This window comes from Euprymna scolopes, chromosome 29 (genome assembly GCF_053919585.1).
Source record: "Euprymna scolopes isolate OS-2025 chromosome 29, ASM5391958v1, whole genome shotgun sequence".
Classification (NCBI taxonomy): Eukaryota; Metazoa; Mollusca; class Cephalopoda; order Sepiida; family Sepiolidae; genus Euprymna; species Euprymna scolopes.
Window position 1 is genome coordinate 5631590 of NC_136510.1, and position 11982 is coordinate 5643571.

The 11982-nt window shown below is 32.2% G+C and overlaps 1 protein-coding gene across 2 annotated transcripts in view; it reads right to left on the bottom strand.

Moving 5' to 3' along the window:
• The window catches only part of LOC145252464 (protein bicaudal C homolog 1-B-like), a 481249-nt gene extending 470746 nt beyond the window's left edge, over nucleotides 1–10503 (bottom strand). The window contains exon 1 of one of the 2 annotated variants that reach the window (XM_080111880.1): nucleotides 10204–10503. In XM_080111880.1, coding sequence (XP_079968006.1) covers nucleotides 10204–10408 — 205 coding nt within the window. In that variant the 5' untranslated portion in view covers nucleotides 10409–10503. Of the gene's footprint in view, nucleotides 1–10193 lie in introns of both variants that reach the window. The other variant, XM_080111881.1, reaches the window with a different exon arrangement.
• Between the last annotated feature and the right edge of the window lie 1479 nt (nucleotides 10504–11982).

Below are 11982 nucleotides of genomic sequence, written 5' to 3' on the forward strand. Positions count from 1 at the left end.
TTACTAAGAGTTCCTTTTTCACACCATAACAACAATGATCATATGTTATTATGATATTGGAAAACGAGGTTACAAAGGGAGGTCACTCTTATATTTGTCCAGGGTTGTCAGATTGACATTTTAAAGCCAAATTTTGTGAGTTTTGCCTTTATTGAAGCAGTTTGGCATTCAAAAATTGTATTTGGCCTTTTCCAAAGCGTAACGTACAAACTAACTAAGGAAGTAAAAGGCAGAATATTATATAAATAAACTTTTTCTTTTAATAATTCAAAATTTAGTCATTTCGTCAGTTTATTTTTGTCCATACTTTTTTTTTTTTTTATTAATTATTATCATGTTCTGGAGAAGGCAGATATGATTGACGATTTGAGATTATTTGAACAACTGTTCGCATCTTGGCTTTTCTATCAACAACATTTCAGCCGATGTAACCTCCGATCTTCACGTGCATCTTTTCATATTTAGGAATCGTCATAAAAGGTCAAGTCTTCCTTTTTGCTTGCCTCTCCACGAGGGCAAAGTTAGACACAAGATCTGTTTTTATTGTGGGGGAAGATCTAGCTGTGCCAAAAGCAAAATTCAAAATTGGAACAACAATCTCAATTGTCTCAATCTAGAAGGATTTCTGCCTCATTAATCGAGGGCAAAAAGATAAAGTCCAGTACCAGAACAGATACGCCACCAAAGTGTTCATTTCTGTTATATGGACATACAGGGTGGACAATAAAATTGTCACTCCAGAAAAGACATGATTCCATTTCCCTTTGATGAAAACTGGTTGTCTTTTTTTGTTGCAGACTATCTACTAGTTGGTGAGTTGTGTACAAATCCCAAGAGCGATAGGAGCCTTCTATCATGTCTGAACGTGACACAATGTTCAATGAGTGAGATCAGAGATGTGCCGCTGTACAACACATACTCTTTACCAATCCAATTTATGACAACAGGACCATGGCCAGCACCCTCAAAATGCACCCCTGGATTGCCACGAATAACAGGGACATGCCCAGTGTGATGAAAACAAAGTTTCCGTCCACGGTTATGGTCTTTGGTGTGGTTTCAAGTGAAAACCACATCATGCCACCTCACATCTTCGAAGCTGGCTTGAAAACCAACACCAAAGTGTACCTGGATGTGCTGAAGAGTGTGGTGATCCCTTAGTGCAATCAAGTGGCCGCTGGCAGACATTGGGTGTGGCAGTAAGACTCAGCACCGGCCCACAAGTCCAAAGAGACCTAGGGCTTGGCTTTAGAACCTTACTCTCACTGCCCCCTTCTCTCCAGACCTGAACCCGCTGGACTACTATATTTGGTCATACATAGAGAAAAATCACCAACATAACTTCCTACAACACCGAAGCCAGCCTGATCACCGCCATCTGCTAAGTATTCGCTGAGCTCCTGCCGGCACTTGTGGAAAAGGTATGCTCCCAGTTCTGGACCCATATTGAGGCTGAAGCAGCTACATTTAATAGATGTCCGCTCTGCTACATAATCAAGTTACTTGAATTGATTTTTTCAATAAAAGTTTTAAAATAAAGCTGTAGTGTTGTTTTCTTTAGGGTGACAAATTTATTGTTCCAACCTGTATGGCCTAACGGTTATGAACATCGATTAGTTTAATGTGACAGTCTTTTCTGGAGGTTGACAGGTCAATCCTTTCTACCGGTGATAAAAATCGAAAATAACAGAAAAATGAACACTTTTGCCCGACGGTCATAGCTGTCTGAATGAGAACAACCTACCCAGGTGAATTAAATAAAAGGTTCAGTTTTAAAATTCTGCATAATTTCCCAGTTTGTATAGATGCGTCTGAAGAAGGTTGGAGGTTACATCAGCCGAAACGTTAAAACAACCAACTTATTAAAAATGAAGTGGTCATTTTTACAGAATCACAAATAACAAATCAAAAACGGGATGAAAAAAAAATATATATACAAATAAATGTTACCAAAGGCAAAATAAGTTACTCTTCTACCTACCTATTTTTTGTATTTTAGCTTATTTTAATGTGTTTTTTGTTTTGTTTTGTTTTTTTGCTTAAAAATAGAAGTAGAGTAAAAACCTATCGAGTTAGAATGGAAAATGAAACGTTAGTCTCATTCAAGCCATAATCGCTCAAAAATCGAAAATTAAATAAAATACTAGTTAGAACAATTATTTTTGCATGATTGATGACATTTATTGGAAGTGGGTTTTTTTTCAGTATTTTCTTTAATTTTCGATTTTTTAGTGATTATAAAAAAAAGTGTCATTTTGTTTTTCATTCTAACTCAACACTTCTTATGCTATCTATATTTTAAAGTAAAGAAAAAACACTTTAAAATAAGTTAAAACATAAAAAACATATCCAAGTTGGTAGAAGAGTAACTTAGCTTGCCTTTGGTAACATTTATTTGTTGTGTATTTATTTTTTCACACCTTTTTACTTTGTTAGCTATTTTACGAAATCACTACTGAAGTAAATTGCCTTTGGTTGTCAAACGTTTTTTTTATTTTACATAGCAGGTCTCACAATTTCACAGGAAGTCGTCTTCGGACACGAAGGACAGCACATGAATGACTGAATGAATATTAAAAAACAAGTTTTGGCAAAAATAAAATACGCATCAAGTGCGCTTGAAAGCCAAATCACAACGTAATATTAGGAAAATAAATAATTTACTTGTTGGAAATTTATCACAAATATATTTCAGAGGTATACTCCATCTTCAGTGTGTTTTGTTTCTTTTTTTTTTTTCTATTCTTCTTCCTTGCCATGTTGTAAATTTTGAGAAAGAAGTCTGTAAAGAGCCGCGCCTTGTATCTGGCGGTTGTATTTTGAAATGTTTGAACTGTGCTTAGGCAACGCGAGAATAACGTCAAGGATGAGAGTTCATATAGAAACGTTGTTTTAATTTGAATAAAATTAAATATGCACCAAGTGCGCTTGAAAGCCAGTTTCATCGTACACGTGAAAGGCTGAAAAGAAAACTAGACGTGAAGAAAAAAATAAAATAATAATAATAATCGCAATTTTTATAAACAAGCCAAGAATTAAGCTATCTAAGGAAGGATAATAACTGGAATTCATACTCACTTGTCATGTGGAAAATAGTAATATATACAACGATTACGAAAATTCACCAAGTAGAAAATTATTTATAGTTAAAAGTAATTTTTACGGAAAATTGGGAGAAACTGCATTTTCCTTAAATGTAAACACCTTGTAGATTGCGAATACAGGGGATATACTCATCTCCCTTTTCGCCACTTTAATGGAGGTCAACATTTTAGCCTTATAATAATAGACATTTTTGATCAATTTTTACGACATGCCCCAGACCTAGCAGTGTCAGAAAACGACATTAAAAAATATGTGATAAAAATTGAATAATTCGACCTCCTATCTTTCCAAGCTTATAACTACTTGAAATATGTAAATTCAAACCCTAATTTTTTTTCCATTGAAGGAGCAAAGACCAAATTAAAAAATAATAACAGGTTTAATAGCAAATTATGCAATATTTGTTTTTTTAAATCGGTTTTCTTTAAAAAAGATTTGAAGAAAATCAACGAAATTTTACTTACTTCGATTATAAAATATATAAATAAATTCCAAAAAATCACTTACCTATAAAAAAATACTATTTAATGAGTACTTCCATTCTTCATTGTTAAGAATTTATCCATATTTATATTTTAAATTCCATGTATTTTTTATATAAAAGAATTTTTTAAACAACTATTTGAAAATACTGCCATTACATAAGCATTATTACAGTGTTAGCCAAACGTCGAAGCGGTGTTCGTTCTTGTTTTGGACTATGGATGGACAGAAAGATGTAAAAACCACACGTTCGCATTAGCCATCTAGCCTTGTGCGTGAAGAAATATGTTACATGTTATTTATAAGTTTTTGCTTTAAAAAAAAAAACAAAAAAACAGTCGATGAATTTTTGTTTTCTCAAAGAAATACATGAATTTTTAATTTAATATATTTTAATTCTTCTTTATCAAGTGATTTTTTTTTAAATATCTAAAAAAGAAAACATTGAATGAAATAGAAAAAATTGTCGTCAGCATCCAATATTTACTTGACAATCAGTTAAACGAGTTAAATATTTTTCAATTTTCAAACGTTAAAAATCTATGAAAATTTTTCTATTGGTTCAATTTTTATGATATTTTCAGGTTCAATGTGAAATTTTATGCTCTTTCCAATAAACCGAATCTAATATTCTAGACAAGCGTTTTTTTTTTTTTTTTGAATTCAACCCCCGACATTTTGAAATGTCTATTAAAATGAAAATAATTTTCTCACCTCAAATTTATACATCACAAATTGAAGATAAAAGATCAATAAATAAAAGAAGCCAATTTAAAACAACAAAAAAGTTATTTGCAAATTTACATGTAAAGTCCAAAGTTTAAAACTTTTTTTTTTAAACTGCGTTGAATTTTTTAAGTGGAACCTTATAATCTTGTTATATTGTTCAGAAAATTTCGTATAATTACAATTTTTTTCTATTTTATTCAATTTTTAGATATTTAAAAAAAAAAAGAAAAATCACTCCATAAAGAAGAAATAAAATTTATTAAATCAAAAACTCAGGTATTTCTTTAAGAGAATAAAAAATAAAATAAAAAATCGGTTGAGTGTTTTTTTTTTTACCAGCAAAAACTGATAAGTGAAATGGGATCATTTTTCAAATACGGTGGCCCATTTTTAACTAACTTTTGTTTACAGCCAGAAATAGAAAGAGCCATTAATTCTGGCGCTTAAAGTCACCGAAGATGTCAACTTGAAGAAAAGCAGACATTTGTCTCCCTTTATTTCAACTGTGAAAAACATCTGATGTCGCGTTTTTTTTTTTTTGTTGTTTTTTTTTTAATCCTTGCTTAAAAAAATATTTTATTTAAAAAGGACATGGAATATAAAATATAAATATGGATAAATTTTTAACAATGAAGAATGGAAGTACCCATTGATTAGTATTTTTATAGGTAAGTGATTTTTTGGAATGTATGTATATATTATCAAAGTAAGTTAAAATTCGTTGATTTTCTTTTAAATCTTTTTTTTTTTTAAAGAAAACCGATTTAAAAAAAAAACAAAAACATATTGTATAATTTGCTATTAAACCTGTTATTTTTTAAAATTTTGGTCTTTGCTCCTTTAATTGAAAAATAAAAATTGGGTTTGAATTACATTTTTCAAGTATTTATAAGCTTCGAAAGATAGGAGGTCGAATTATTCAAGTTTTTATCACGCATTTTTAATGGCGATTTCTAACATTGCTAATGAAGCACATGTCAGTGGATAATTATATTTTAAACAATATACATGCCGTTCCCCATTTGGGGGTACCAAATTGGTAAAAAGGGAAAATTATTCCCAACTCGCACTTAGGTACAAATGCACTTACGCATAAATAATTGAATTCATTCAAAAAGTATCGCAAATAAAAACAAAGAAATAACATCTACATTGCTTTCAGGTGAAATTCAGAATTACGATTTCCGAAATTTCGTCCTAATAGTGTAGAAGCGCCAAAATTCTTTTACAAAAATTACGTCATTTTTACTAGTCAATCAAATGACATTCTTACAAGCGGTGTGGTGTGGTGTTGGTTGGTGTACTCCAATATTTTCCTCGTATTTTGGTTTATCTAAACTGCAAACTTTTTACTTTTAATTGCCATCATAAGTGCCAATCTGAATAATTACCCTAATTTTTATTTATTAATTTACATATTAAATTGTTTGATAAAAGTACAGAATAGTTAACAGCTCTTCCCTCTCGCCATATTAAGAATGGTTTTCGAGCTTTTGCAGTTTACGAGCCGTACTGAAATAATAACGTTATTATTTAGAAAATCATTCTTTAGCATGGGGAAGGAGCTTTATTAACTCTTCTGTACTTTCACCTAACAATTTAATATATTTAGAAAAATGAATTTAGCCTGGAGTTATATTACGGATGAAGTTTGGTAAATTTTCAGATTAGGTCCACCTCAACAATTTTTCTTTTAAATTGACGACTTTTAAAGGTTTTCGACTATGCTGAATACGAAAATCGCATTGAAATTTTGCAGAAATAAGTAGTTATCGAAATATAAAAAGTTGTATTATGCATTGTATTCTTTGGCGGCCATTTTTTACGCGCGTGCACGCGTGCCATAAACAAATTTACTCATCTTTGACTGACATTGCACACGCGTAAAAAAAGATGGCCGCCAAAAAATACAATGCATAATACGTTTTATATCTCGATAACTAATTATTTCTGGAAAATTTCAATGCAATTTTCATAGTCAGCTTAGTCGAAAACCTATAAAAGTTGTCATTTAAAAGAAAATTGTGGAGGTGGACAAAAAAATACCTGAAGTTTAATATCAGAAAAACTGAATTTCATTTGCTGCTGACTTTGAGTCGGTTAAACTTCTGGTTTGCCCATTGAATGAGAATTATGTACTTTCACCTAACAATTTAATAAACAAGATACCGTAAAAACTTTAAAATACTATTTTTAAAAAATTGCAAGGTACCTTCTTTGTATTTCAATGGGCAATTAATAAGTAAATAACACTGTAATATACAAGTCACGTAAAGGCGAGAAAAACACATAAGAAATTCTCATAATTTTATAGATTTTTACAGAATAATAATTTGATTGTTTTTATAAAACAACGATTTGTCAATTGATGTTTTCGTTTCGCTAAAAAAATCTCTCCCTAAAAAAACGTGCCCGTCACGGAACGATTTACGTAAATTGATCAAGTGATTTTTTTCGGTATTTTTTTTTTTTCCATTCACCTCCACAATTTTCTTTAAGATGACGAGTTTTTATGGTTTTCGACTATGCTGAATAAGAAAATCTCATTTAAATTTTGCAGACACAAGTAGTTTTCGAATTCCTGACAGCCATTTTTTGGTGCTAGTGCACTTTGCCACTTGATCCACGCTATTTTTTAAATATTATTTTTAGGTTTAATTAAAGTTTTATGATATCTGTTTTTATTAAAGTGTAAGGTTAAAGTATAGAATAGGTACAAAACACCCTTCCCGTGTTAAAAATAGCTTCCTAAATAATAACGTTAGCACGGATCAATAAGTGCAGTTGCAGTGCACTAGTGCAGTGCACTCTAGTATCCATTTTTTCACAGCCGAGAAATTAGTAATGCGCATGCGTGTAAAACAAAACAATTACGACTTTTTTCACATGAGTAATTTCATGTTAAGAACGGCTTTCGGAATAAACACCCCAACCTCCCCATGTTAAGAACAACTTTCGAATGTGAATGATGAATTGGACATAATATAAAACTTAGTTTTTTCATATAAAGAAAATGAGAGTTTGTTTTACTGTACACATAGATTCGAAAAAGTTGTCAAAAAACAAATATATAACAAATAAATGTTATCAAAGGCAAGATAAGTTACTTTTCTACCAAACTGGATAATTTTCTAGTGTTTTTATTTAATGTAACATGCTTATTCAGCTCGAAAAACATACAGTGTTTGCCCATCTATTGGAAATTTTTAAATGGCGCTCGCGACTCTCTCTTTGACATGATAAGTTTGGGAAAAGGGGTTTGTATTACTGTACACAAAGATTTGAAAAAGTTGTCAAAAAAACAAATATATAACAAATAAATGTTATCAAAGCAAGATAAGTTACTTTTCTACCAAACTGGATATATGTTTTGTGTTTTTATTTAATGTAACATGTTTATTCAGCTCGAAAAACATACAGTGTTTACCGATGTATTGGAGAATTCAAAATGGCACCCGACTCTCTCTTTAACACGGTAAGTTTGGGAAAAGGTGTTATAAATAATAAACTAGACAAAATACTATTAAAAAAAACACCGAATATATGTCAAGTTGACATATATTCGGTGTCAACTTATGTCACGGTAACATATATTGAGCGAATTTCTAACAGTATTTTGTCTAGTTTATTATTTATTACACCTTTTTAAATTGTATGTATTCGTTATTTCACTTAATTTCATCAAGTAGCTTTCTTTTTTTACAGCGGAAAAAACACGTTTTTATGAGCGCGTTGAAGGCAGCCATCAGGGATTTTATAAAAAATTTGTTTGAATTTTAGAAATGCCAAAGGGAGATAACTCCAGTTAAAGCGCTGACACCCCTTCCATCTTTAATACTAGCTTTTCTTCCTAAAAATCGAACATTTTGCTCGGTATCATAACAAATTGTTTTTTCGCTGTAAAAAACAAAAACAAAAAAAAACTTGAAATTAAGTGAAATTTTGGGTTTGTATTAGACTGTACACATAGATTCGAAAAGTTGTCAAAAAACAAATATATAACAAATAAATGTTATCAAAGGCAAGATAAATTACTTTTCTACCAAACTGGATATAATTTTCGTGTTTTTATTCAATTTAACATGTCTATTCAGCTCAAAAAGCATACAGTGTTTACCGATGTATTGGAAAATTCAAAATGGCGGCTGACTCTCTCTTTAACACGGTAAGTTCGGGAAAAGGTGTTATAAATAATAAACTAGACAAAATACTATTAAAAAAACACCGAATATATGTCAAGTTATGTCACGGTAACATATATTGAGCAAATTTCTAACAGTATTTTGTCTAGTTTATTATTTATTACACCTTTTTCCGAACTTACCGTGTTAAAGAGAGAGTCGGCCCGGCCACCATTTTAAATTTTCCAATACATCGGTAAACACTGTATGCTTTTCGAGCTGAATAAACATGTTAAATTGAATAAAAACACGAAAATTATATCCAGTTTGGTAGAAAAGTAACTTATCTTGCCTTTGATAACATTGTTATATATTTGTTTTTTGACAACTTTTTCGAATCAATGTGTACAGTAATACAAATCCGAAATTTTTTTTTTTCGGAGAACTTCATTCCATAACGAATACATACAATTTAAAAAAATTTCGATATTTTCATTTTTTTAATGTCTTGACTAAACTGTACAAGTACCTAACATTTATGTGTTATATATTTGTTTTTTGACAACTTTTTCGAAACTATGTGTATAGTAATACAAACCCGAAGTGAAATAGTTAGCATTACAAGACTGATCTCACAGGTTTGAATTATTGTGGAGTTATCAGCCTTTGATTTTGCAAGATGGCGACACGAGACAGTCTCTTTTTGCATCCTCATAAAATTGGGTTTTCTTAGTTAAAAATAAAACTACTTGAGGAATTTACGTAGTTTTTGGAATATGACATCTTCGTTCCGTGACGGGTACGTACATCATAAAGATTATTTTTTCTTTTTTAAATCGGTTGAATTCTAAATAAGAACGGATAAATTAAATAAACTTTTTCATTTCTAAAACAAACAAAAAAGTAAATAAAAAAAAATACTAGAAATGACAAAACGCGATCAACTGTCAAAATTTATCTTTTCGTCCAAATAAAAATTTGGAAGAATATTTGAATCGAATTAATAATGGAGAGATGAATTTCTCTCCAAGACTCGATTTTTTTTTTTTTTTTTTTTTGCATTGCAGTAAATTTCGAACATAAAAAGCAAAAAAAAAAAAAAAAAAAAAAATGAGGAGGGAAGTTGCGTTTTCCATTTTCTGCGAGTCTTTTACAAAAACGTTAGAAGAAAAGTTTCAAAACTTTTCAAAAGTTTTTTTTTTCGACTTGAAACGAACAACGATATTCGCTTTCAGTCCGCTAAAAGTTTATTATATATTTTTTTTTAAATAATCAAATCATTTACGATTAACATTTAAAAAAAACAACAACAAAAAACGTGTTTTGTTATAATTTTGCCTAAAAAGACGAAACCTAAACATTCTTCATAACTTTAGAGAACTTGTAGCTCACTTTTTTCTTCACGCTGTTTATATATATATATATATATATATATATATATATATATATATATATATATATATACACACACACACACACCAAGAAAAACGTTAGTTAGTTAGATGATATTAATGGTATTAATTTGTCTTGTTTTTTTTTTTTTCTTTTTTTTTTTTGGGTCCGTGTGTTCGTGGCAAACGCTGTAGATACCGTAAAAATTAAAGACACCTCTCTCCCCCAAAACAAAACTTGTCTCCACAAAACAGAGGAGTAAGGGGGGGGGGAGCTATAAAAGAAAACGAACTCCCAAACCTGAAAGAATCGCCTCAAATTCTTTTCTTTTTTTTTTCGAAAATTAAAAAAAAAAAGACCGACCTTCTCTTACCTTGCAACATTCTTTCCAATTTCCTCCGGTCGACACGGAACCTGTCCTCTGCGAGACCCCCCAGATCTTTGTCCAGGCGTTCATCGTTCGTGCCCTGCGAGGACGTGTCTCCAAGGTCGGACTTTGAATCGGAGTTGAGGTAGGAACAATCCAGGGAATTTGTAGCCAGTCCGGGTATCAAAGACTCTAGGAAGGGCCCCGCCATAGCCGCATTATTTCTGTTTTGTGAGACTTCTCTCTGTAGTTGGGAGGATCGTCTCTCTCTCTCTCTCTCTCTCTCTCTCTCTCGCTCGCTCGCTCCTCCTGATGCTTGCTGATGATAATATTCCTCTGATGCTCTGAGAATTAAAAAAAAAAAGGTTTCCTCTCTTTTTTTTTTTTTCTTCTTATTTTGTTGTTGTTGTTACGGCTCAGTGGTAGAAGAACGGTCACACGAAACTCAAGGACTGAATTGATAGCCCCAGCTGAACGGAGCAAACACCTAAAAACAACGAAGATACCACGCGAGATCAGTTTCTGACCTATACAGTTGGGATTTCTGGTGTTAATTTGTCAAATTTTAGACTATGTGAAATAAAAATTAAGATCATGCTAGGGTCTCTATTTACTTGCCTCCCCACGAGGTCAAAGTTAGACACAAGGTCTTTTTTTTTCTTCTTTTTATGTGAAAAAGACCAGCTCTCCAAAAGGAAGCACTTTTTTTCGCTTAAAACGAGATATATTGCCACTTTGAATGTAAGGGGCTACTATTTGGGGTCGTGTCTAACAGAAGGTGTTGGGGAGTTGAGCAGCAAGATGGTTGTTTACATTACATTTAAATTTCTGAAGGTTAGTACAATCAGGGAAGCAGGACCCGAAGGAAGAAACTATTAGAGTAGAAGGCTTCCTGACATCTAGGGACCTAAAACAGTGAAGAGGTGAGATTTTGCTACTTATTAGATTAGTCGGGATATGTACGTCAATTGACCATTCTGTCAGGTCTGATACTATAGAGAACACATTCTTTTTATACACGGAACACAGAGATAGATCTGATATAAATCATCCCAGTCAGCCATAGAGTATCGATATACTGTACGATGGAGAGGTACGTATGAGGACTTATTACATTTCGTTTTTATCATACCAGCAAGTGGTCAGAAGATCTCAGTGGAGACAGAACGGAGGATGAACATAGCACAGGGAAGTTGTGAGAAAAAAGTCTACGAGACTTGCATACTGACCATCAGTGTCAAGCACATGGGTTCGTGAACAATCTGAGTTGGGTCATAAGCAATGGAGACATCATGACAGAACCTCCCCTCATCATCTATCTTGCTTGAGTGGTCTAACCATTCCACATTGTGAACATTAAAATCTCCACAGACGTGAATTCTAGCCAAAGAATGAGCGGACAAGATGTGGTCAATTTTCTCAGATAAGCTCTTAAAGATAGTAACTCCGCTGTTGTGGAGGCGATAAAGAGCAAGTATAAATGCAGTGGTGTAAGCAAGTGCAACCCAGAAGCACATACGAGTAATTTATGGTCTTCTTTGGAGATGTCCCTACCACATGGAAAAACCATCTTTAATGCAGGGACATATTCCATGCCCATGGCGATCTTGAGGTTCAGATTTTGATGTTAAGTTAGAGTACCCTTAAATTACGAACTCATCTAGGGAAATAGTCGATTCAATGCCAGTTTTGCTTAGAAATAATGTCTGGGTTAGTCTTCTGTAATTGGGTTTCAATCTCTGGAAGTTTGCAATGTAGACCTCTGATGTTGGAGAAGGAGACATG